Genomic DNA, 27,457 nt, shown 5'->3' on the forward strand with positions numbered 1-27,457 from the left:
CCCACCAGCAATTTAACATATCATGAAAGCAAAATATTGTGGATGCTGGAAATTTGAAATAAAAACAGAAAAACTCAATAGATCTGGCAGCATCTGTAGAGAGAGAAAAAAGAGTTAACATTTTGAGTCTGAGCCTGTCAGGGGTGAAGTGGTGGCCCTAAAAGGTAAGTTCTAAGTGCACCTTTATTGGGCCAGGAGGAGAAAGAGTACTTCTCTGGGCCCACAGGGAAAATCTGTGCATCTGCTGCTCCAGGATACTTTCTTCGAAAGGTCCTGCTGATCACCCCTCTCTATGACTTACTGACTGCCAACCGGCAGCCTCAAGGACACCCAATCTTCAGCTGCTTTACATTTATTTCAGATGGATAGCCAGCCAGCAGGAGGAAACAAGGATTGGAAATTAATATTAGCCAGGCCTTCCACCCAAAAGTTAAAGTTTTTCCCTATGTATCTGATCTATTTAATTCAATAGCAGCCATTGAGGAGAAAATAGACTATGGTGGCATCTGATCAAAGAGGTGGACCTCACTCATTGGTCTTGTCTAGTATTTTTTTTCCCCAGATGTTAAATTCAAACCTTCCACATTTCTGGAGCCTTAACAGAATTCTAGAAAACACCAACTTGCCTGATCAAAGGGAAGCTCTTTTGATACTATGTTCACAATGAAACATATGTTAAATATTAGAATTTTGACTGTTTGGGGTGGCAAAAAAAAGTGTTAGTAGACTGGCTGCCCATTAGAAACCCCGCCATCGTTCAATGGAGCAGTAAATTTACTGCACAATGAACAGCACTTCTGCTATTGTAAAATTTAAATCAACACTTTTAGTTAGTTAGTTATCAACATATAAGACGCTGAAGAGGCTTGACTGAGTAAATACTGAGACATTGGGCGGAAACTTCCACTCCTGCCAGCAGCGGGAATCGTGGTGGGCGGGCACACTAAATTTGACGTGAATGAAGAAGTCAGTTTCCCTGCTGGTAGAAAATTAGTTCAGAATTTTGTTCTCCCGACTTTGATGGTGGGGTAAAGGTGGGCTGAGTTTCCCGCTGAGCTATGTTGGGAATCACATTTGCATTCATTTGCCTCTCATGAACGCTCATTAAAAGGCCAACTCGCCAGAATTACTTTCCCCCTCCAAATGAAGTGCCCCATCAACAGATAATTAGAACGATCTGTTTCATGATTGTATGTAAGTGGTGCACAGATGGCGAGGTCAGCAGACGCAGCTTTCACCTTCCTTTAAGACCATAGTTGTGAAATATTGTGTGCCCGTAGCACAAGCTGTGCCAAGGCTGGGCATGGGAGGCACTACCAGTGTGGAGGGGTGAGATGGAGACAGGATGAGGGATGGGGGGAGGACATGAGAGGGGAAGGTGAGACAAAGACAGGAGGGGGGTGGGGAACACGACAGGGAAGGGGTGAGATGGGAACAGGACTTTGCGGGGGGAAGGAAGTGCAAGAGGGCAGATGTGAGACAGAGACAGGAGTAGGGGGTAGTCAAAGAACAGAGTAGAAGAGTGAAGGACTGTCCTTTAGGCAAGAGTTATAAGAGTGTCCAAGGAAGAGTCAGACACTGTCCAGGGGCTGAGGCCATGCTGTTGGGGCTGATTTCAGAGACTGTCTTGGGGCTGTACAGGCCATGTTAGTGCTGAAAAGTCATGGTGGGGGGTGTTATTGTATGGTCTTATGGGAGGGAGATCCGAAAAAGTAAGTGTACATGTGGCCTTGAAAAGAAGATGGGTCAGGTTGACAAATGGCTTGAGGACATCAACATTGAAGGGTTCAGGGGTGAAGAACAGGAATATCAATATGAACAATGATGAAGTCAAAGCTAACGGGGAAGGCTGGATAGTCACAGGAGGAATGGGAATTAGGAAACGGTGACTATGGAAGAGGATGGGTAGAACTTGGTCGGTGATGGGGGAGATTGGGAGCTGGTCCCACTTACAAAAGTGAAGAGCACTACGTTCACAATCACCAAAGAATGACACAGTTTGAAAGGCAAGCTAAAAAAAAATCAATCAGAGAGAAGTCTCAGGGCGCTCAGGAGGAGTTCAACAAACCAATTTTAGGCCGATTAAAGGGGCACCCTAATAATTTCTTGCTCAAACCATGGAGAGCATAGCTCAGCTGAGCTCTGGCTCAAGGGTCTAATGCGCAATGAATGAGATTTGCTCCTTTACTAATGGTGTGCATTGAGGCAAGAATCCATTAGGTTTTGGTGCTGCGGTGCATTTGGCCTGAAATGGTATCTGATCCCTCCAGAGCCATGTGAAAAGGGTTGTAGGGTCAAACAATCAAGGGCCATGGCTGCACAAGCAGAATGGACCCCACAAGCCTCAATGTTCTCAGTGTACTGGCCATGGCATTCAAGGCACCATGCTTAAGTCCAATGATTGGGTATCGATAGTTATTGGCTGGGCTACTGGACAACAAATAACCATAGCCTGACCAAGGGTTATAGCACATGGGTCTATTTAACCTAATGAAGACCCTCATTGTGAATGCACAGTCATGTCTGAGAGGGCTGCTCAGCCACCTGTCTCCCCCAGGATGTTATCATCCTTCATGCACTGGCCTGGGAATGCCATGTACAGACTGAAGGCAGGTCAAGGGCTAGGGACTGGATTCCTGCCTTGGATGTTGTGAGAGACCATTCAAAGGCAACTTCCATTGATTGATCAATTGTATCCATTCACAGATACAGGGAGAAGCAGAGAATGCAAGCTGCAGGCTACATTGCCTTGTTGATGGATACAATTAGAATGAGGAGAAGAAAGACATAGTTCAGTGAAGACCATCACCCTGAGGCTCAAGAGCCAGCAGGGGCCCAGGAAGTCCCAGACGCTGCCGAGGAGCGGCAAAATCCACGAAGATGTTTGGCGCAGCCAAGTGCCTACAGATGTTGGAGCTCATACACGGAGAGGAGTGACAGTGCTGCAGATGCCTTCGCTTGTCTAGGAATCTGGTAGCTCATATTTGCCACCTTCTCCATGAGGAACTCATGTTGCAGGGACTTGGAGGGCATCCCATGCTGGTTGCCTCGAAGGTTACTGCCACACTAAACTCTTTTGCCAGTGATCTTTCCGGGGCTCCACTGGGGACCTTTGTGGGATCTCACAATTGGTGACACACAATGCATAGGAGAGGTGACAGATGCCATTTTTAGTAAAGCTTACCATCATGGGCAGTTCCACATAGATGATGCAGGCTAGGCTGCCAGAGCTGTTGGATTCACTGCAATCTCAGGTTTCCCACAAGTGCAGGGTGCCATCGACATGTGGCCTTGAGAGCTCCCTGGCAGCAGCCTGAGAGATTCATTAATAGAAAAGGATTTCACCCTCTGAACATTCAGCTATTTTGTGATCACAGAAAGCAGATTCAGCATGTTTGTGCTAGGTACCCAGGGAGCTCTCACGACTCTTACATTTTGAGTCATTTGCAGGTGCCACAGATATTTGGGGGACCTCAGTGCTTAGAGGGTTGGCTCCTCAATGACAAGGGGTACGCCCAGACAACTCATCCCCCCATGACTAATGATGTCTGTCTATCGGCCACAGAGTGTACCTGGGAGAGATACAATGCTGCACATTCCACCACAAGGTCCTTAATAGAGCAAACTATTGGCCTTCTAAAGACACAATTCTGATAAATGGACAGGTCAGAAGAGACTCTCCAAACTCATCACCGAGAGTATTCTGTATCATCATTGCTTGCTGTGCTCTGCACTGCAAAGTGGGAATGAGTTGCCAGAGGGAGGCATTGAGGAGCTAGGCTTCTCCTTGGACAAGGAGGACTTGGAAGGGGGCGAGGTTCAGATGAGCCACTTGAGGATGCCATTGCACTGACATGACATGGTAGACATGCCTGTGACATCCTCTCAGCTACAAGATTCCAGGAAGAATAAGGTGATGATAAATTTTTACAATTGAAGTTCTATTCAGCTTTTGATGTCCGAATGCTGCTCCCTCTTGAGACAGTCACGTCCAAACTGTTGATGAATGTTTTGTTTGTTAGCAGCGCCTTGCTAAGCTGGTGTCATACTGACATGAATGCATCCATGTGTGCATTGGCTTTTCAGCCACTTGAAAGCTGCCATGCCCACTGACTTGTTGACACCATTGTCACAACCCAATGGGGATAGTGCGCTGCAATATCAAGCCCCACACACCAACACCTTCATTCTCAGTGTGAACATCTCAGAAAAGGTCAGAAATCCCACAATGATCACGGAAGCAGTATAAATCACTTTCTGCCCTAATGATGGGGTTATCCTTGGAAGGCATAGTAGCTTGGCAACATGTGGCTGCTGTGTAATGTGGTTAGCACTCCATATGCGCACATCCTTAAGCAACTCCACATAACACAGTCCACTCAACCATGGTGTAAGGAACATATCTTTTTATTTCTGTTGGGCTGTTGTAAAGAACATATCTTTTTATTTTCTGTTGGGACTGTGGATTAAAATTATAATGGCATCAGTTTAAAAGACATGTCCACTGGAACAGGATGAAAGGTATATACAATGTTGCAGCACTGGAACATAGTGTGTCATGAAAGACAGGATGGCGCTGGAAAGGAGTCCTGGACCAAAGGAGCTGCCTGGCAACAATGTTTTAATTGGCTCCTGACCAGGTGACCAGGGTTTGTGTGAGAGCAATGTAGCAGAATTGCTTCTAGCCTGAAAGGAAAAAGACCTAAAATCTCTCTCTCCTGTGTGTGTAAGTTTCCAGTAATTTCACAATAATAGCTAGCTGGCTATCTCTCCTCATATCTCTATAAACTGTTCTCTCTCTGAAAACCCCTGTCAAGAGGCAAAAGTGGAAAATCACTGTTAGAGACATTGAAAGGCAAGTACTTAGCCAGTGAACTAAATACTGAAAGTGCTGGAAAACCACCTCGTGTCATCAACAAGGATTGAAGGGAATTTGGAAGGCATCAATCAGAATCAACCCATCGAATCCTGAATTCCGGAACTGGTGCTTTTGAACCGTTTGATCCCAACCTTAAAATCCATGTTTTTGTGTGTCTTATGTGTCTTGTATATGTGTGAATAGGGATTTATGAAGGCAGTAGAGTTTAACTTATTGAGTTATAAACTAGCAGTTCATATTTCTTTCTTTTGCCACTAGTTAAAGACAATTTGTTCAATAAACAATTATTTACTTATTAAGTTTACAAATCTAGTGCTTGTATTCTGTTAACCTAAATTAAACAATTAGGTGGGTTGACCAAACTTTTTTTCACATTTGTCGTGGCTCAGGGAGCAGTGGAGCTTGATATTACAGCGCACTATCCCCAGTGAGTCGTGACAATGGTGCCAACAAGTCAGTGGGCATAGCAGCTTTCAAGTGGCTGAAAAGCCAATGCACACATGGATGCACTCATGTCAGTATGACACCAGCTTAGCAAGGTGCTGCTAACAAACAAAACATTCCTCAACAGTTTGGACGTGACCATCTCAAGAGGGAGCAGCAGCCGGACAACTCCATCTCGCTGACACCAGCTGTCATGTATGAATAATGCAGCGGCACCATCTTGCTGCTGACCCTCAATGGGTCTTCGCACATCAGGATTCAGTGACCTGTGTCTCTACATCATGCAGTAAAGCTGCGAAGTTTGACAGTATTGTCAACATAGAGAGTGCCTCACCAGGACCATGGTTTGATTAGTTATAAACACTCAGGGTCCTGCATTCGTCAGAAGACTGCCCAGTTTCTATCCTGAATCGCCTTTGCATTAGGGAGAAATGTGACCCAGCCAGTATGGACACAGCAGTCAATGACAACTTTTTGCCTTCATAGACCTTGCTGAGGACTCAAAAGATGTGCAAAAGCATTGCTTTCAGAGCATCACAGTCCTCAACATAGCCAAGCTCACAATGGCCAATCCCTTCTAAGTACCCTAAGTCAATGAGTGAATTGTCAGGTAATGAACTCCATATCGAGTTGTGTACTGTGCCTTTACAGAAGGATCCCGTAAAGCATCGCTTGGGAGCCATCCATGAACAAAATAAGATCCTCACAGGCAAGCAGATGGCTTCATCAAGATGAATACACACCTCTAACATCACACACTCATTCCCCTCTTGCAGGCATTTCTAATGTTCCTGACTGATCCTTACTTCTCTAGTTCAGCATCATGCATGGGGAGAATGGGACTAAGAATGGTATGACATTCAGCAAGCTGCAGGGAGGTATGAAAGCCTCTGGTGCTCACCAATGAATACTACTTTTTCCAAAAACTCATCTCAAAAATTAAACACCATTGCAATGTACACTTTGAATAAACTATTATAACCTTTTTCACCACAAATACTTGTGCCATCTACAAACTACAGATATCAGTGTGACAGCTGCAAGATAATCACTAACCTTGATGAGCTATTCTCCTGAGTCCATCCAAATAATGTCTGCCTGAAGTTTAAAGATCACAGGTGTATTGGCCAGTCATCACTGTTCATATATGATAAGCCTTTGGTGATGTCGCAGATTTGGAAATAAAGGCTAATCACTGTGATGAGATTGTGAGAGAATGAATGCAACTGAGGATCCAGATGGGTGTTCATTGTGGGGGATACATTTTTGACCCTTGAATGAAAGCAGGACTTTGAATCACATAGATGAGTCATTGAATCCCTAAGACTTGGAGATGGATTAATGCAAAATATATTTACAGAAGTGAAAAGCATATACAATGAGTGAACACCCATGCCAACAGTGTGCATTCAAAATGTCTTAATTTTTCTAATGCTGCTGTTTAGGTGTAGCCCCGACATCTGCAGCAGAGGTGGAGGCAGCCTGCAGACCGCTATGCCCTGTTATCTGAGATGACTTTGGTGGGTGTCCTTTGACGACCTGAGGCCTGGAGGACCCCAGGGCTGTTAAGGGTCTCCTGTTCAGGGGCAGGTGCACCCTCCTTGGACTGATCCACTGGAGCTGATGGGGTTACTGGCAGAGGGGAGTTGGAGCAGTAGGGAACCCTTAAAATGTCCAGGGTGGATGCCCTCAGGGTGCCTGGCTGGCACTCCTCCCCACTTCAGGTGCCGATGGTCCCTCCCTAACTTCTTGAGGAGAAGGGGCACCTGAAGAGAGGTGCCCCATCCCCCTTTCATCCAGCCTTTGGTGCAACACACCCATGGGTAGAGCGGTGGCGTGCAGGTCTGAGTGCAAATCTGGCAGAAACTGCTGGACCTGGGTCTCTAAGGTGGACTGCCATCCTTCCAATGGAGACCTCAATGCACTTGCATGCCGGAGCCATAACATCAGACAGAACATGGACAGACTCCTCCATCCTTTGTTCCAGTCTGCTGAAGGCCTCTGACAACTCTGCCTGATGTTCCCCTGCTTGTCTCTGCATCTCCAATATTTCTCTCAGGGTTGATTCCAGAGGCTCGTCATCAGACTCGGACTCAGCAGGGGCCTGGTCTCCAGCAGTCCTCTGGGTGTCAATGACCTTGACTGTCTCTGCCTCCACCAGCTGTGGACCTGTTCCTGTGAGGTGATCACCAGACTGTCAACCCAAGCCCCCGAGCCTAATCAAGAACTAGGTGCCACCAATGTTCATGTATCTGCGCTGGTGGAGTTTCAGGTGAACGCAGTGACTATTCTTCATCAGGTGGTAGGTCTGCTTCCTCATCTTATGTGGACTGGGGGCCTGGGGCTGAGTTGCCTGGAGGAGAACCTCCTTTGCCTTTTCTTTCTGGTGCCTAGAATAGAGAGAAGGGAGAATTAGTGATTGATTTGGCAGGCTCCTACATTATAGGCCACTCACAGTCATTGCCTGCATGTGGCCCATGTAAACTGGTTGCATCCTCACTGGCTTGTTTTGGGGAGTGGGGGTGCAATCTCACCTTCCATGCAGGAATGATCTCTATCCTCGCCAGCCAGCTCTGCGGCCTGTTCCTTGAATGGGGAGAGTGTCCTCAGCTCCACATTCCCCCCTCCGGTTTTGGCCCTCTCCCTTTTGTTATGTGTAACCTTGCGCTGACTAAAGACAGATGGATTAACTGTGAGTTCAATAGATGAAAGAACAGCTCAGATTCATGCATGCCTGTTGTCTCTGCTGAGCCCTCCCCAGTAAGAGATTAAGATGCTGTTTGTATAGGATCTTACATGAGTTGTTGATCTTAAAGCAGTTGGTGGACAATCAGTGCTGATGTTCCATCTACTGGTCGTGTGTGACATCCTTGTGGGCTCTAACCCTTAGACTCCTGATGCCGCTATGAAATTGTGAGTTTGGAGTAAGTAGATGCTTCACTTACCCTGGCAGAGAGGAGCAGATCGTTCATCCTTTTGTGGCACTGCAGGGCAGTCCTTTTTTGTTTTCCATGGGTGCTAACCTCCCCAGAGACTGCCTCCCAGGCTGGTGTTGTCAGCTGGGAGGACCTCCTGCTCCCATCACCAGGAAGGAGGATCTCTCGCCTTTCCTGGATGGCCTAGAGGAGAATCCCCAGGGATCCTTTGCTGAATTGTGGTGCTGATGATTTAGCTCTTCTCAGCGCCATGAATTCTGTGTGCAACAGAACGGCTGGGCTGCAGTGAGTGGATGTCTGTCCGCGTCTTGTTCAAATATGGCGTCAGGAACTTCAGCTCCATGAGGTAACGGTGCGGCAGACAAAGCCCTGCCGGCCTCACCATGAGATTTGTGAGCTCCTCGCTGAGGCATAATTAATGAGCTGAAAAACAGATCATGCATGTTCAGCTGGTCCGCCACCCGTTGAGAATCACATCCACCTTTTCACCTGCCACCACATTTAGTCCCCAGATTACAAAATCCTGTCCGTTGCTTCCCCTGGCTGGGTTAGCTAGGACATGGGGTGTGGCAGGGGCACAGCCTCAGGATAAGGCATCAATCATTTAGGACTGGGCTCAGGAGGAACTTCTTCACTCAGAGAGTTGTGAATCTTTGCAATTGTCCAATCAAGAGCTCTGAAGAAGAGTCATACGGACTCGAAAAGTAGTTAACTCTGTTTCACTCTCCACAGATGCTGCCAAACCTGCTTAGTTTTTCCAGGATTTTCGGTTTCTATGTTTAACCAAGAGATTTGTGGATGCTTCAGGCTTGGATATATTCAATGCTGAGATCGTTAAGGCCTTTGCAGGGAATCGAGGGATTATGGGGAGCAGGCACAAAAGTGGAGTTGAGAGAGAAAATCAGCCTTGGGTGTGTTGAATGGCAAAGCAGGCCTAAGGTGGCTAATGGTCCACTCCTGCTCTTATTTGTCATATTGTTACGTTCCTAGTTGAGCATACTGAAAAATAATAATCAAATTATTACATTGCCACTGCAATCATCCATTTTAAATTATTTGTTTCTTTATGAACATTTATTAGGAGCTATTAGAAAAGAAATTCATTCTTAGGATGTGGGAATCAGGGACTTACCTCCCATTCCTTGTAGGCCTTCAGAGAATGATAGTGGGCCTTGAACCACTGCAATGGTGAGATGCTCTCAAACTGCTGCTAAGTTGCCAGCTCCAGTTTGACTCCAGTCGCTGGAAGTTTTTCCACTCATCCCCATTAACTCCTTGATGCCATGCTCAGCTGAATTCTGCCTTCTGCTGAAGGCAGTGACTGTCACCTTGCCTTTGGCTCGTGGCCTCTGTTCGACCATGGATGTAAATGTGGTCTGGAAAAGAGTAGTCCTGGCAGTAGCCAAACTGAGCATTGATGAGCAGATGCAGTTTGATAACTCTGCTGAGAATTCCTTCCATCACTTTGCTGATGCTTGGGAGCAGACTGATAGGGTGGTAATTGGCCAGTTGGATTTTGTAGACAGGGCATACATGGGCAATTTTTCACATTATTGGAAGTCAGTGTTGTAGCTGTACTGGAACAGCTGAGCTTATAAAATAACATTGTACCAGATTTCCCTATGGCCAAAGATACAACTGGATAGATAAAATAACTAATTTAAGTATTAAATGTCAATAGGTCATGTACTACTGCAGCATATTTTGAAGTAGGCATCACATCCCATCATTCCAAAGCAATTTAGAGAAAAAGTGATCCATTTGTCGATATGCTTAATATTGGCATAAAAAGACTAAAATAATTTCTCGCTTAAAGCCTTGTGAAAAAGTAAAAGTCTTTTATAAAGCCTCTCTACAAAAGACCAAAATAAAAATGATTGCCTCAAACAGCCATGATCTTTTAAGTTAACAATACTGATAGGTTCAAATAACTCTTGAACTCAGTGACAATCTATAAAATACCAATTCCATGCATTAGACAAGTAGGAAAGTTGTTAACCTGCAACAAACAAGCACCAGGTTATAATCTTTTCAAGCAGAGAATTGTGGAACCAAAACTATGACAAAATGAGCTAAATTTCTAAAATATTTTCCTCACAATGCTTTTGGCTACCATTTATATTCTGCAGTTGTTATTCACAAAATTATAGTAATTTATCATTAGAGAAGCCTGCATAAATTTCTGTGCTCTCCCATAAGAACATAAGAAATAGGAGCAGTAGACCACATGGCCCATCAAGCCTGCTCCGCCATTCAATGCTATCAAGGTTGATCATGGACTGACTCCACATGACTGAGGCCAGACGCTTGAATTAAAGGAGTTGGAAATTTTATCTTCTCCTTTATTGGGAAGGGAGGGAGGCAATGCAAGATAAGATATGCAACCTTATTGTTGTCATTCTACTTTCATGGAAAATACCATCGTATAAGTAATTATAACAAGCTACAGCAAGAAAAAAAATCATAAGCTACAACTTCAGTGGCCCACACACTTTCAAAGCTATTATTTTGAACTTGCATTAGCCATAGAAAAAATTCCACCACCAGTGGGAGTGATTAGAAGCCCATATTCCACTGTGCAGTTTGAATGCTGTTAATGAAATATCTGATTGGCAGCCAAAGGTGTTAATCTGGCTGATTTTGTTGTGAAATATTTGAATCATGATCACAGACTTGATTATGATCATTATCATACCAATTCTAAACTCCGCCAAAATTAATTAATATTTCAGTAAGTGATTTAAATCTCAAGTCTCAGAAATGCAGACTGGGTTATCTTCAATGACCTTTAACTGTGGCCACTTAAGGTCAAAGACGGTGGACCAAACATTTGAAAAAAATTACCCTCAAGAATAAAAAAACAACTTTACTCATGAAGGTAGCCCACCATTACCTCAAGAGCAATGAGGGAGGGGCAATAATAATGGCCAGTGACTTCACTTCCTAAGAATGTATTAAAAAAAGCCTCAAGATAAGAAAATTGATGGATAAACATTATTGATGCCTCAGCTGTTATTCCAGTGCTTTCAGGCTTAAAGTGATGGAGTGGTACTGTCAAGAAAGGATTTGATCCTTAGTGTATTGAATAAAAAATGATTTATCTGCTTCAGAACTTGTTGTTAATGCTGCTAGTCTTATACACTTAGTAACAAAAGCAATTTTCAATGCTGTGACACTACTATACCACCCCCATGTTGTGATTTTTCTTAAGAATTTTGAATCTGTCTTAGATATTCTCTCATATTCAATGGACATCATGTGCATAAATTATCCCATGAGCATATGTTCAGAATTGGGTCCATTATCTAATCGCACATAGTTAACCCAGGGGTCTCACAATAGGATCTCTTGAATATATAAGGAATGAGATAGCAGGAAAATAATGGTAGGAATGGGCAGACCCAATGTGGATTTATGAAAGGGAAATCATGTTTAACAAACCTGTTGGAGTTTTTTGAGGGCATAAATAGCAAAATGGATGAGGGGAAACCAGTGGGTGTGGTATATGGGATTGAAGGTAATATACTAGCGTGGATTAAGAACTGGTTAATGGACAGAAAATAGAAAGTAGTAATAAATGGGTCATCTTCAAGGTGGCAGGCTCTGACTAGTGGGTTACCCCAAGTGCTTGTGCCTCCACTATTCACAATCTATATCAATGATTTGGATGCAGGGGTTAAATGTAATGTTTCCAAGTTTTCAGATGACACAAAACTAGGTGGAAGTGTGAGTTGTGAGGAGGATGCAAAGGCACTGCCTGGGGATTTGGAGAGGCTAAGCAAGTGGGCAAAAAATTCAAAATTCAAAAAAAGTACAGATGGAATACAAAAAGTGGATAGATGGAATACAAGGTGGAGCAATGTGAGATTGTCCAGTTTGGTAGGAAAAACAGAAATAAAAAGTATCTTTTAAATGGTGGGAGACTGGGAAATGTTGAATATCAAAGAGACTTGGATGTTCTTGTTCACAAGTCACTGAGAGCTAACTTGCAGGTATAGCAAGCAATTAAGAAAGGAAATGGTATGTTGGCCTTTATTGCAAAAGGATTTCAGTATAGGAGTAAAGATGTCTTACTGCAATTATACAGAGCCTTGGTGAGACCACACCTGAAGTATTGTGTGCAGTTTTGGTCTCCTTACCTAATGAAAGATATACTTACCATTGAGGGAGCACAACAAACATTCATCAAACTAACTCATGGAATGCAGGGATTGTCTTATGAGGAAGGGTTAAATAGACTGGGCTTTTATTCTCTGGAGTTTAGAAGAATGAGGCATGAACTCATTCAAACATACAAAGTTCTTACAGGGCTCAACAGGGTAGATGCAGGAAGGATGTTTCCCCTGGCTGGGGGAGGTGTAAGGTGGGAGGTGGTTGTCCTGGAACCAGGGGACACAGTCCTAGAATAAGGGGCAGGCCATTTAGGACTGAGATGAGGAGGAATTTCTTCACTCAGAAAGTGGTGAATCTTTGGAATCCTCTACTCCACAGGACTGTGGAGGCTTAGTCGTTGAATAAGTTCGAGACTGAGATCAATAGATTTCTGCATTAAAAAAAAAACATCAAGGGATAGTGCAAGAAAATGCTGTTGAAGTCGACGATCAGCCATGATTTCATTGAATGGTGGAGAGGGCTTGAAGGGCTGAATGGCCGACTCCTGCACCTATTTCTTATGTTCTTAAGATCTTTCACACATATGCTTCTCCAATCTTTCAGTAGGCAGGCTGAAATGATTGAGTGACACATGACCAGCTATGAATTGCTAAGCTCCTTTGCTTTACAGATGGCAAGTGTATGTACAGAGTGACTGTTCAATCAAAACCCAATATTTCATATAATTTCAAACTTTGCCTTGTGAATAATAAAACAAACTACACATTATTCCACATCAGTGGGCTAACAACTCTGATTCTGACCACCGCTGTACTGAAAATGAGTAAGTTCTCCCTCACTTGGTCATGATTCCTCCCCAAACCTAACCAGGCTGACCTACCTCAAATGTTACTTTCCTTTGGCATCTGTTTACGCAAGAGTTCAGGTTACTCTATTTAAGATCCTGTGCCAGTCTGAGGGGCAGATCATGGGAGCTGTCACTTAATTCAGCATGGGCCTCCTTAAAAGTAGAATTTGCCAGATTACCCATGATGAGTTCATCGGCAAAACAGAGATTTCAATCTATCATTTGCTAATGCATGCTTGATCCAGCTAGTAAAGATAACTGTTTTGTTGAGGTAATTCCTTTTTATGTGTATTTTGTATTAAATTCCTGGTAGATGAAGGATTAATTGTAGATGTGTGCATGGATGGATTGTTTGTGTTTTAAGGATATGGTTTTGGGTCATGACTACAAGTTTGTGACTATGGGTCATGATCATAATTGACAATTAATATAAGCATTGACAGACAGATAACACTATCACAATATGATAACACTGGAAGAGCCCCTGGCTACACAGGATAAATAGAATGAATTTGGAGGAAATCTTTGCACAAGATTGAGGCAGATGATAGAAAGAAGAACAGAAGTCACAAGCCATCTGTAGCTACTAGAGTCACTGGGAATCAAGAACCACCTGAATTAGGATATCGACTGCCTTCTTTTGTTAAGTATAACTTTTGTTACTTAACAAATTGCCCTAATACCACTACATCAAGTGTCCCCTCATCTGAAGCTTATTGTCTAGTCATGAAACCTCTTGCAAATATTAGAATCTCATCTTTAATTTCATTTCAAATCAAGAATCTCGATAAGTTAAAAGAAACAGCAATTCCAAAACTTGACAACCCCTTTAGCAGTTGCTGAATAAATTCACCTTGTCTGTTTCTGAGACACCGAAAGCTGTTTCCCAATCATGGAGCAAAACTCAACTCTCCACCTACTGAGAAATTGTCTATCCCAAAAAGAGAATCCTCAAAGTCAAACTAATACCCTCCTATTAATGAAGCACCTTTCATCAAACTCATGTGTTTCCTAGTTTCCCATCTACTGCTCATCATCACAATATCACCCTTTTCCCAACTTCGGCCTAACCTGCACATTAACATTCGCAGCAATGGTAACTTTAAATAAGTAAGACCATAGAAATGCAAGCTGCAGCGTTTGGCTGACTAAAAGAGATTACAATCCACTCCAAAGCTCATCAGCAACTGAGATTTAACATTCACTGCTTCATATCCATTTAATCACCTTTACAACAAAAAGTATCAATTTGATCTCCATGTAGTTTCTATTTTGCACGCCTCTTTAATGTAGCTGCTAGCTCCAAAAAATGCCCCGACCTCTCCTTCCTGCATCCAATAGGGCACTTTCACATGCACACTTAGGCCGGGATTTTCCGGCCCTGTCGCGGCCAAGACCCACTGCGGGCGAGGCAGTGCCCCAGCCGGATGTCCATTGACTTGTGGCGGGACTGGCAGATCCTGGCGGGGGGGCGGGTGTGGAAAATCCCGCACTTGGTATATGGGGTGGGGCTGGGGGGGGGGGGTTGTTGTTATGCGGGATCGGGCAGGGGCAGGCATGAACCCGATCGGTGCCCCCGATTGGGACCGTGCCGCCAATTAAGGCCTCCCCAGCGTGACGCTCGCCCGGAAGCGCTGAGCGCTCCCTGTCCGGGCTGGGGGGGTGGGGGGATTCCCTCAGGAGAGGTGCCTCAGGGAGATCAGTTTAAGGTTTGAAAATTTAAATGAAGGAAAAAATAACTTTTAAAACATGTACCCTCATGTGACAGTGTCACATGAGCTGGGACATGTCAATGAATTTTTTAAATAATTTTTATTGAATCTTAAAACACTTCATGAAACCTCATCCCGCCCGTGGATGAGGTTTCATGAAAAATGCGAAGGACGCCTGGGCTCTTCGCCTGCCCACTAACCTTAAGCTGGACGGGCAGCTCATTTAACTGTTTTAATTAGTTTTTAATAGGCTTTAATAGGCCTTTGACAGTTTGGCGGACGTGCAGCTGACTTGGCTGCGTGCCTGCTGAACTGAAAATCTAAATGATGCGCGGTGATGTCAGGACGCACGCCCCCATTCACTGACTGGAAAATAAAGTTTAAGAAGCAGCTCCGGCACTGACATTAGTTCCAAAAGAGCCCACTGCTAGTGCATTCTGCCCAAAATCCCCAGGCTGTGCTTTCAGAAGAAAATTGCTCTACTATAACCAATAGGACCCAATGAGTTTTCTAATTGCTTTATAATACTAACTTGGAAAATATACTTCACAACTAATAGTTTGTTTTTAAATAAGGGATTTGCAAGATGACTCATCAATAAAGTTCTAGAAATTAGACTGGATAATTATCTACTGCTTAAAACTAGTATCAGTCTGTTTCACAGCACCAGGAATACAAAGAGGAGTAATCTTTGTGCTACACTATTCTTGTTGTGTGCATTTTTCATTCACTGATTATGTGTTATCAAGGAAAAATCCATCACTTATCGTGCTGTGATTGTTTCTCGTGCTGCTGCAGAATACCTGGGATCATTCTGAGCAGTGCAGTGGGTTTGTGTACCTTCTCAAAAGACCACACCACCATTAAACGCTATAAATGCATGTAGCTCAAACATAACAAATGATTCACTGGAAAATTAATGCCATTGCTTCAAAAATATGGCAGGATTACATTCATCAAAAAACTCTTCAACGAAAATGATATTGGGGCAATACTTGGCTTCTGCCCGAAATTGCATTGAGTTGACGGAGCCAACCAAATACTGCCTACTTGGGACAACCAAAAGATTTCAGGTTTCAAGGAAATGCCAAGCTGTGGCAAGATGTAGTGCCAAGTTGGCACTCCTGTACAACTCGCCAGTAATGGCAAGGCAGGAACTCAGCTGGCTCCCACATGGGCCATGCCAGTAGGTCAGGCCTGGGTTGGGAGCGTGGGGTTCAAACAAGAGCTGGCCAGTGGATCAGAGTATTTATGTATTTATGTGGGATCAGGAGACTGCACAAAATATCACCTCCTAAAAGTACTTTTTTCTGAATTAAAACACAGGCCAATGGTTAGACTATACAATGCCAGCAACAAAACAGGCAGTGTGTGTGGCTACCCATTTGCACCTGAAAATTGGAAGTGGGAACTTTCAGCAAGTATAGGACTCTGATTTGCATACTTAAGCAACCTCCAAACTCAAATAGATAAACATGCAATTCCTTCATTTACAACATGCCTTAACATCCCACCTATGGGATAATCTTGAGCATCGATGGGGTGAGGTGCCTCAATTCCAATTCTTTTAACTGCCGGCCACCCATTTGCGAGATGAGAAAAGGAAGGCTGACAATTAAAAATAAGGCCCATTGTTTTATAAATAAGAAAATACAGAGTGACATGATGTACTGAAATACTAGCTATATCCAGGAGGCATTTTTTAACCCTGTTTCCTTTTGCGATAATGAACGTTTCTACTTACCCGACAATTGCCAAGTTCTTCAGCTGACAGTACGATTGTCCCACATTTCTTCCCTGGAATTCCACTGGGAAGAGATAATGAAATATATATTAAAATCTTGTGTAATTTATTTATTTTTCAACTGCTTTTAAATTCTTAGCCAATGGAAACAACAATATGCAAATAATATTCAATATTATGTGAAACAAGTTGATGTACCTTACAAGGGTCAGGATGTCTTGGGGAGTTTGCTTTCCTCCATTTGTAATTCTTAGTAAAAAAAATGTAGCTGAGAGAATAAGAGGCTGCCTTCTGCTTTGTGCTATTGTCTGATTTCTTATGGAAAACCTTATTTTCTGAGAATTACAGAGAATTACTGAATTACATGGGTTATTCAGTTTGTATAATTTTTCCTGTTGTTAAGAGTGGCAAACTAATCTGTTGGAGTATTGTGCTAGCACAAGCATTTAGCAACTTCTGTCACATATTTGTCAAGAAGATGGATGGCAATAATGGAAAACAATAGCAATTTTCTTCCCGTTTTCAGAGACAATAGTAATTATTGACGTGCCAGGTTTAGCATGATTTGACTGCAATGCAGACATTTTCCAGTCCTTAAAAAGTGTATTTCAAAAAGGCTTTGGCTGAAGCAGATTGTTATTTCTTGTCGCTATGGTACCTGCTTTCATACCTCCAATAAACTAAATAGCACCAGCCAGTGTTCAGTCATATTTTGGATGGCAGAATATTTTGTGGCTTCAGGTTAATTAGCAAGTGAAGTAAATTCAATCAGGACATATTTCATTTGTTACCCTCATGAATGAAAGACTTTTTCCAGGTACTACCTGTGCTGAAATCATAAAAGGAATATAAAACACACATTTATGATTTTGGTACAAATGATAAACAGAGGACATAATGCTCACTACAGTCTGCAGCAGACTCCAAATATCCATCAGGCAGCTAGATTTTGGTTGCAATACTGAATTGCAACTGTTAATACTGAAGTATCCCATCAGACAACCAGTTTTCTCTTTTATCTTCATTCGTTCATAGAAAGTGAGCGCTGCTGGCTAGGCCAGCAATTATTGCCCATCCTTAATTGCCCTTGAGAAGGTGGTGATGAGCTGCCTTCTCGAACTGCTGCAGTCCACGTGGTGTAGGTACACCCAGGGTGCTGTTTGGGAGGGAGCTCCAGGATTTTGACCCAGCGACAGTGAAAGGGCCGCGATCTATGTCCAAGTCAAGATGGTGAGTGGCTTGGGGGTGATCTTCCTGGTGATGGTGTTCCCCTCTCTCTACTGCCCTTGTACTTCTAGATGGTAGTGCTTGTGGGTTTGGAAGGTGCTGTCTAAGGAGCTGTAGTCACTTCAGTACCTGCTTGGACCGCTGCAGACCATATGGTGTAAGTACACCCACAGTGCTACTAGGGAGGGAGTTCCAGGATTTGACCCAGCAACAATGAAGGAACAGTGATATATTTCCAGGTCAGGATGGTGAGTGGCTTGGAGAGGAAATTTGAGGTTTGGTGTTCCCATGTGCCTGCTGCCCTTGTCCTTATAGGTAGTAGTGGTTGTGGGTTTGGAAGGTGCTGTCGAAAGAGGTTTGGTGAGTTCCTGCAGTGCATCTTGTAGATGGTACACACTGCTGCTGCTGTGTGTCGGTGGTGGAGGGAGTGAATACTTGCAGGTGTGGAGCTAATCAAGTGGGCTGTTTTGTCTTGGAAGGTGTCAAGCTTCCTGAATGCTGTTGGAGCTGCACTCATCCAGGCAAGTGGAGAGTATTCCATCACACTCCTGACATGCCCTGTGGATAGTGGACAGGCTTTGGGGAATAAGGAGGTGAGTTACTCCCCTCAGGATTCCTAGCCTTTGACCTGTTCTTGTAGCCACAGTATTTATATGGGTAGTTCAGTTCAGTTTCTGGTCAATGGTAACCCCCAGGATGTTGATAGTGGGGGGTTCAGCGGTGGTAATGCCATTGAATGTCAAGGGGTTATGGTTAGTTTCTCTCTTGTTGAAGATAGTCATTGATTGGCACCTGTGCAGTGTGAATGTTACTTGCCAGTTGTCAGCCCAAACCTGGATATTGTTCAGGTCTTGTTGTATTTGGACATGGACTGCTTCTGTAACTGAGGAGTCACAAATGGTGCTGAACATTGAATAATCAGCAAACATTCCTACTTCTGACAGAAGGAAGGTCATTGATGAAGCAGCTGAAGATGATTGGGCCTCAGACATTACCCTGATAAACTCCTGCAGAGATGTCCTGAAACTGAGATGATGGACCTCCAACAACCACAACCATCTTCCTTTCTGCAACCAGTGAAGAGTTTTCCTCCTTATTCCCACTGATTCTAGTTTGATAGGGCTCCTTGATGCCACACTCAGTCAAATGCTGCCTTGATGTCAAGGCAGTCACTCTCACCTCACCTCTGGAGTTCAACTCTTTTGTCCATATTTGAACCAAGGCTATAATGAGATCAGGAGCTGAGTGGCCCTGGCGGAACACAACTGAGCTTCTGTGAGCAGGTTATTGCTAAGCAAGTGATTGCACTGTTGATGACCCTTCCGTCATTCATGGGATGTGGGCTTTTATTGTCCATCTCTAGAGTCAGAACAGCTTGGCTAGGGGCACGGCAAGTTCTGGAGCACAAGTTTTCAGGATTATTGGCAGAATGTTGTCAGGGCCAATAGTCTTTGCCATATCCAGTGCCTTTAACCGTTTCTTGATATCATGTGGAGCGAATCAAATTGGCTGAAGACTGGCATTTGTAATGCTGGGAGGACCTCTGGAGGAGGCCAACATGGATCATCCATTCAGCACTTCTGGCTGAGGATTGTTGCAAATGCTTCAGCATTGTCTTTTGCACTAATGTGCTGGGCTCCCCCATCATTGAGGATGGGGATATTTATGGAGCCTCCTCTTCCAGTGGTGAAAGTTAATTGACAGCCTTTTATACACCCAGCTATATGTTCCACTGTCTCTGTGCTACTTCATATTGTTGTTGCTGTCTTGCCATAGGGAAAGTGATGAAAGAATTCTGCTTGGAAGCAATTCTTTCATATGGCAGATATCAGCCTTGGTCACTTGGAATGCTCCACTGCAGTAGAAATTCAAAACTGGCATCACCTCTTCAGGTTCTAGTATAACCATCTTTATTTTTGATTTCTGAAGGTTTGGCTCCACTAAACAGCAAAGGATGATTCTCAACCCAATATCGGTGGGAACAGATGGCCAGACAAATCACCTCTGAAAGTTTAGTGCCAATTGCCCACTTCACTAACACTCTGGAAAGGGGGTGCCACCCCAGCTACTTCCCTTTAAACAGTCGATCTTGGCAACTGTGCCAGCTCTACAATGGCATCAAATCAGAATTATTTAATCGGGAAGGTTACAGTCAGAATATAGGTCATTGTATCCTAACTCCATTATTTATATATCTCTACCACTGAGAAGGCAGATGCTTCCCATCCTGAAACACGGCAGATTGTGCGACATTGTGCTTTTGGGGTGAAAATCAGACCTTTTTTTTTATTCGTTCATGTGATGGGGCCATCGCTGGCTAGTCCAGCATTTATTGCCCACCCCCAATTTCCCTTGAGAACTGAGTGGTTTGCTAGGACATTTACAAGTCAACCACATTGCTGGGGACCAGACCAAGCAAGGATGGCAAGGACATTAGTGAACCAGGTGAGTTTTCACAACAATGGTTTCATTAGACTTTTAATTCCAGATTTTTTTTATTGGATTCAAATTTCACCATACACTATGGTGGGATTTGAAGCCATGTCCGCAGAGCATTACCCTGGGTCTCTCATTACTAGACCAGTGACAACAGCACTACACCACCACCTCTCCCAATCACTGGCCCTGCACAAATTCCTGTCCTCCTCACAGGTAAAAATGCTATGTTCTGCCCTCCCCAATGCAGAAGTTTGGGAAGCATTGTATATAACAGTGATTTATGAGAGCCTCAGATCATTGTTCAGCAATGAAGAGAATCTCACCAACTCTGAGCTTAAATCCCAGCTCTGGGATTATTGCCATCTCTCCTACTTGTCTTTGCTCTTCCATATGAAGTTTGAGTGCAAACAGTCAGAATAGAATCGTTCCAGATTTGCACTAAGTGCTTCGTTTTACCCGCCGGCCACAATGGCAGATTTTCATGTGGTATCGTCCCAAACCCACCACATTAGTTATGCATTCCCGGGAGACACACTGTTTCAATGACGGGTGGGCTCTCATTCACATGCCATGCCATCACCTCATCACTTCATCAAGCTGAGCGCCATATTTAAAGTTCAGCCGCGCGCACACATCTCAGTGCTTCCAGCCCACAACTACTGCAGGGGAGATGTCCAAGAAAGGCAAAAAGACTGCGGCCCCCCGGTTTAGTGAGGCGTCACTGGCTTGCCTTTTGGAAGCCGTGGAGATCTGCCATGATGTCCTCTACCCCCACTCTGGCTGCAGGATGGGCAGCAGCGTGATCAACCAGGCTTGGGAGGCGGTGGCAGTGGTGATCAGTGCCAATGCTACACAGAAGAGGTTGGCCATCCAATCAGATAGAGGATGAATGATCTTATCTGTGCAGCCAGGGAATCTGTTGAATCCTAGTTACCAATTTGTTGGGACTTATGGACCTGGGTTGCATGCTTGTTTTGGGATGGCTGCTGAGTTGGTATAATGGACAAAGTTAACCAGCAGACAGCTTTTAGGTGGAACACAATTTTTTTTATTTATAAAGGTACTCAGCAGCTACACCTGTGTGCTTTCAACTCAGACCCTCACTCTACACTTCTGACTACTAACTCAGGCTACTGACTACAGAGGGTAACCTGTGCTACTCCTCTATTGGTTACATAAGATCATGTGATCTTCCTTTATAACACCCTTCTTAAAGATATACTACACATTACATAAAACCATAATTACCACATCCCTCCCCTTTTACTTGGAAACACATTTTACATTTACAAGTTCAATTTTCTCAAAATAGCAAATTATTTACACAGATAAGTAATTTACAAATTCAGTCTTTCTGTGGTTTTTTTTATGTGTGTAGAACATCTCAGCTCTTCAATTTCAGATGCTTTGTCAGGAACCTCCATTTCTGGAGTTGTCTGAACATCAGGTTCTTCAGCGATCGCCTGCAAATCTGTTTCCTCAACACTTGCAGGTCAACAGACACATATGACACATCTGTACTAGGTTGAGATCTCTGAAAAGGAAACATTGGCCTGGTCGTGAACACTGATGGAATCATTTCTTGGGGATTTGTCTCTTTCTCGTTTAGATGATCCACGTGTTTCCATATGACTTAGCCTTCCATCTTCATGTGGTAAGATAGAGGTTCAGTCACTGCACTTATTTCACTTGGTAACCACTTTGGTCCTTCTCCATATACCGTCTCTCCCACGGTAAACTTCCTGTCCCGTCTATGCCATCATGTCTAGTTTTCTGACTTCACTGACTCCTTTCCATCTTCCCCCCTAAAGTCAGCATTATTAAGCTCAGTCCTGTCCTGAGATGGTGTTTCATCAATAATTCCGCAGGTGTGACACCTGTTGCTGTGTGAGGGGTGGTCCTATAAAGGAAAAGAAAGCGTTCTAGCTTGTTTGCTATGGAATCTCCAGTTAATTTCTTCATGCCAGCCTTGAACGCTTGAACTGCCCTTTTGACCAGTCCATTTTAGGAAGGATGGTATGGTGAAGTTTTGACCTGAGTGATTCCATTGAGGCTGATAAACCGCTGAAACTCAGCACTCATAAATGCTGTGCCATTATCAGAAATGACTATTTCTGGTAGTCCGTGAATGTAAAATTTTGATGTAGCTTCTCAATTGTAGCAGAAGGTGTTGGTGAGTTCACCTCATATATGTCCATCCATTTTGAGTAGGCATCAACAATGAGCAGAAACATCGTTCCCATGAAAGATCCCATATAGACAGTTCTTAGGTGGAACACATTCTGTTTATTTACGAAGGTACTCAGCAGCTACACTTGTGTGCTTTCAACTCAAACACCGTCTCCATGCTTCTGACTAGTAACTCAAACTACTGACTACAGAGGTAGCCCATGCTACTCCTTTATTGGTTACATAAGATCATGTGATCTTCCTTTATAACAACATTCTTAAAGGTATACTATATATTACATAAAGCCATAATTACCACAGTAAGGAAACCATCTCATCACTCTAAACTCACACACTCAAGCCCATCACATTCACTGGCATCTCACTCACTGCCAGCTCAAGGGATATCACTACCCACTCTCACACATATAACCTACATGCCCATCTGGCCTCATCTCCTCTGGAGACTGTCTCCTCAGCCCTCACCATCTTGAGGCCACTTGAACAGATCAACATGTGCCCCCACACACACCCTGGGATACCCCCCTTCCCCATTACAGCCCTCATCCTGCAGCCTATTCCCTTGCCTGAGGCCACTTCTCCTCATTGCCAAGCAAGCCCTAGCCCTGCAAACACTGAAAAGGCACCCACATATGACTGATCTGGTAGGTAGAGACCTGCCATGAGCCCCCACTAAAAGTGATGTTGCACTGTCTGTGAAGCCTGGTGTTGATGACTGCGAATGTTGACCGAAGCAAGGTAGGCAAACAAACCTTGAAGTCCCGAATGAAGTGCAACCCACCAGATGCACGTTGCTTATGTGCTGTTGTGAAACACAGCGGTGTGTTTTCCCACCAATGTGAGTTAACGACCTAGTCAAGTGGGACAATTCCGGCGGGCAGACCCAATATATGCTGATATATTACAATGAGGTTCCCGACGTCTGATGCTGAATAACGTGGCTCGCCATTGGCGGGCTGAGCAGACGATCGCGAACTGGTTTCACGCCGTCATGAAACCGATGAAGCCACATTGTCCGCTTATGTCACCGAACATGCCTGACGCCGGTGGGTACAGAAAATCCTGGCCTCACTTAATTAACCATATTTGGAAAATCTTGCCATTCTAAAGGATGTTTGCCTACAGCAAACTGATAGATGAAGATAAATTCCCTGATGGTGTTTAGTGTTTCCTCCAGTTATGTTCAAAAGGTTATTTATAGATGTTCGTCAGTCAGCATGACTCTTTATAAATATATATCACCGCAGTTTCTGTCAGAAAAGGATCACAGGTGTACTCTATCTGGAAGTTTGTAGAATATAGGTTTCTTCAGTGCATTACAGCATGTCACACAATGGGGATGTTACAATTTAATAATGGGAAATAAGCAACTGGCATCTTATGAATCAAAACCCAGCAAATTCCTATTCCCCAGCTTGAATGAAAAAGTAATAGGTTGGCTCAGTTTTATGTCGCTAAATGATGTGGTGGTACATCATGATTTGGGAAACTTGTGCGAATCGTTTCCAGCCATCATGATAAATTGTGGTCAATAAAATAAACACTGTTAAGGTGATCATAATAACTCTTTATCTGGTCAAAGCAGGTGATCATCTGTAGAAGACAAGTCATTCATTTTTGTCCCTATAATTTAATCCGTAACAAAGCAGTTTCAGGAATCAGTATCAGGAGAAAACCTTTGAGATTTGAAAATAACAGAAAGCCTTCAAACCATGGGATGGAATTTACTGATAATCTAAAAATACCAAGGACAATCGACACTGCAGCCATACAAACAGGAGTTTTTCACTTGCAAGGGATCAGTGACAGACTGAGGTTAGTTCTTAGACATTTACAACTCAGAAGGAGGCCATTCGGCCCATCGTGTCCACACTGGTCAACAAAGATCTGACTACACGAATCCCATTTTCCAGCGCTTGGACCATAGCTCTGGAGGCTATGGCAACACAAGTGAATAACTAAATACTTCTTAAATGTTACAAGAGTTTCTGACTCAGCCACCTTTTTGGGCAGTGAGTTCTAGACTCCCACCACACTCTGGGTAAAAAAAAAAAATTCTCCTCAACTCCCCTCCTAGCCTTCTACCTCTTAACTTAAATCTATGCTCCGTGGTTATTCACCCCTCCACTAATGGAAAAGATGCCTTCCTATCCACCTTATCCATGCCCCTCATTATCTTATACACCTCTAACAGGTCCTCTCTCAGCCTTCGCTGTTCCAAGGAAAATAACCCCAGCCGATCCAATCTTCTCTCATAGCTCAGAACCCCCCAGACCAGGCAGCATCCTGGTAAATCTTCTCTGCACCCTCTCCAGTGCAATCACATCCTTCCTATAATGTGGTGATCAGAACTGCACACAGTACTCTACTGGTGGCCTAACCAGCATTTTATACAAGTTCCAGCATAACCTCCCTGCTCTTGTATCCTATGCCTCAGCTAATAAAGGCAAGTACCCCATATGCCTTCTTAAACACCTTATCTACCTGCCCTGCTACCTTCAGGGATCTGTGGATATGAACACCAAGGTCCCTCTGATCTTCAGTACTTTCCAGGGTTCTATCATTCATAGTGCCTTGTTAGCCCTCCCCAAGTGCATTACTTCCAAGTCAAATTCCATTTGCCACTGTTCTGTCCACCCGAATAGTCCATTGCTATCCCTCTGCAGTTTACGGCTATCCTCCTCACTATTTACCACCCTGCCAATTTTTGTGTCAACCACGAACTTCTTGATCATGCCCCCATTTAAGTCCAAATCTTTTATGTACACCACAAACAGAAAGGGCCCCAGCACCATGCCCTGTGGAACCCCACTGGAAACAGACTTCCAGTCACAGAAGCATCCCTCTACCATCACCCTCTGCTACCTGCCTCTCATCCAATTTTGGATCCAATGTGCCACTTTGCCTTGGATCCCATGGGCTCTTACTTTCTTGACCAGTCTGCCATAAGGGACCTTATCTAAAGCCTTGCTAAAGTCCATGTGGGCCACAGCAACTGCATTACCCTCATCAATACTCCTGGTTACCTCCTCAAAAAATTCGATCAATTTTGTCAAACACAGCCTTCGCTGAACAAATCCATGCTGAATATCCCTGATTAATCCATGTCTCTCCATGTGTAGATACATTCTGTCCCTCAGAATTCTTTCTAGTAACTTCCCCACCACTGAGGTTAGACTGACTGGCCTGTAATTTCCTGGTCTATCCCTTCCTCCCTTTTTTAATAACGGGGCAACTTTAGCAGTACCTCAGTCCTCTGGCACCTCACCTGTGGCCAGGGAGGATTTGAAAATTACTGCCAAGGATCCTGATATCTCTTTCCTTGCCTCCCTCAATAGCCTGGGATACTTCTCATCCGGGCCTGCAGATTTATCCATTTTAAGGCACTAAATCCGTTAGAACCTCCTCTCTCTCCATGTTAATTTCCTCTAATATTTCACGGTTCTCCATCCTGATGCCTATACCTGCGTCGTCCTTTTCCATTGTGAAGACCAACGCAAAGTATTCATTTGGGACTGTACCCATGTCTTCCGGGTCCACACACAGATTACCTCTGTGGTCCCTAATTGGCCCTACTCTTTCCCTAATTATTCTTTTGCTCTTTATATATTTAAAAAAACCCTTTGGGTTTTCCTTTATTCTACCCACCAATGCTTTCTCATGCACTCTCTTAGTTTTCCTAGTTTCCTTTTTAAATTCTCCCCTGAACTTTTTATACCCCTGTAGGGACTCTGTCGTATTGAGCCTTCGGTATCTGCCATAAGCTTCTCTTTTTGCCTTAATCCTAACCTTTATATCCCTTGACATCCAGAGCTCTCTGGACTTGGCTCCCCTCCCCCCCCTCCCCCAACCCCTTGGTCTTTATTGGAACATATTTGCCCTGTACTCTTGCTATTTCCTCCTTGAATGCCTCCCACTGCTCTGGCACACTTTTATCTGCAAGTAGCTGCTCTGAGTCCACTTGGGCCAAATTGTATCTCATCTTAGTAAAATTGGCCTTTCCCCAGTTTAAAACTTTTATTCCCAGCCCAACCTTATCCTTTTCCATAACTCTCCTAAATCTAACTGAGTTATGGTCACTATCTCCAAAATGCTCCCTGACTGATACACCTTCCACCTGCTCGGGCTCATTTCCAAATATTAGGTCCAGAACTGCCCCCTCCCTTGTTGGGTTTTCTACATACTGGCTAAAAAAGTTCTCCTGGATGCAACTTAAGAATTTAGCTTCCTCCCTACCATGCACACTAAAACTATCCCAGTTAACATTTGGGTAGTTAAAATCTCCTACTATTACTATCTTATTATTCTTATACTTCTCTGAAATTTGATTACGTATTTGATCCTTTATCTCTCCCTGACTGTTTGGGGGCCCATAGTACACACCCAAAAGCATGATTGCCCCTTTTTGTGTTTTTTACTTCTACCCACATAACCTCATTTGAAGACCTTTCCAAGATGTCATCCTCCTCACTGCTATAATTGATTCCTTGATCAATATTGCGACACCCACCCCCACCCTCCTCTTCTATCCCCCTCTCTATCTCGTCTGAATACTCTATAATCAGGAATGTTGAGCTGCCAATCCTGTACTTCTTTTAGTTGACAGGGTTTTTTTTTAAAGGACAATATACTCAAGGTGAGGGATGTTAATGCTGAGAAATGGGACATCTACCAACACCACAGGCAAGCAAAGTGGATTCATCCAATCTGACCTAACAATGTAAGTCAGGGTTAGCCTCCCGAGCACCCACTGATGTGTTTTTATTCAACTCAGCAGTTTTCAGTGAGGCCTCTGTGGATAAAGTAATTCAACTTGCATTTTTATAGCCGCTTTAACAAAGCTTCATAGGAGCGTTAGGAGACAAAACTTGACATTGAATCGCTCAAGAAGGCAATAGGTGAGTTGACAAAAAGTTTGATCAAAGA

At 43.8% G+C, this 27,457-nt stretch overlaps 1 protein-coding gene across 1 annotated transcript in view; it reads right to left on the reverse strand.

Annotated features, from left to right (window-relative positions):
- cpne5b (copine Vb) overlaps positions 1-27,457 on the reverse strand; it is a 723,670-nt gene that overhangs the window by 388,207 nt on the left and 308,006 nt on the right. Inside the window, exon 8 of the mRNA XM_041195525.1 lies at positions 16,676-16,739. Coding sequence (XP_041051459.1) covers positions 16,676-16,739 — 64 coding nt within the window. The remainder of the gene's footprint in view (positions 1-16,675; positions 16,740-27,457) is intronic.

This window comes from Carcharodon carcharias, chromosome 9 (assembly GCF_017639515.1).
Source record: "Carcharodon carcharias isolate sCarCar2 chromosome 9, sCarCar2.pri, whole genome shotgun sequence".
In the NCBI taxonomy this organism is placed as follows: domain Eukaryota; kingdom Metazoa; phylum Chordata; class Chondrichthyes; order Lamniformes; family Lamnidae; genus Carcharodon; species Carcharodon carcharias.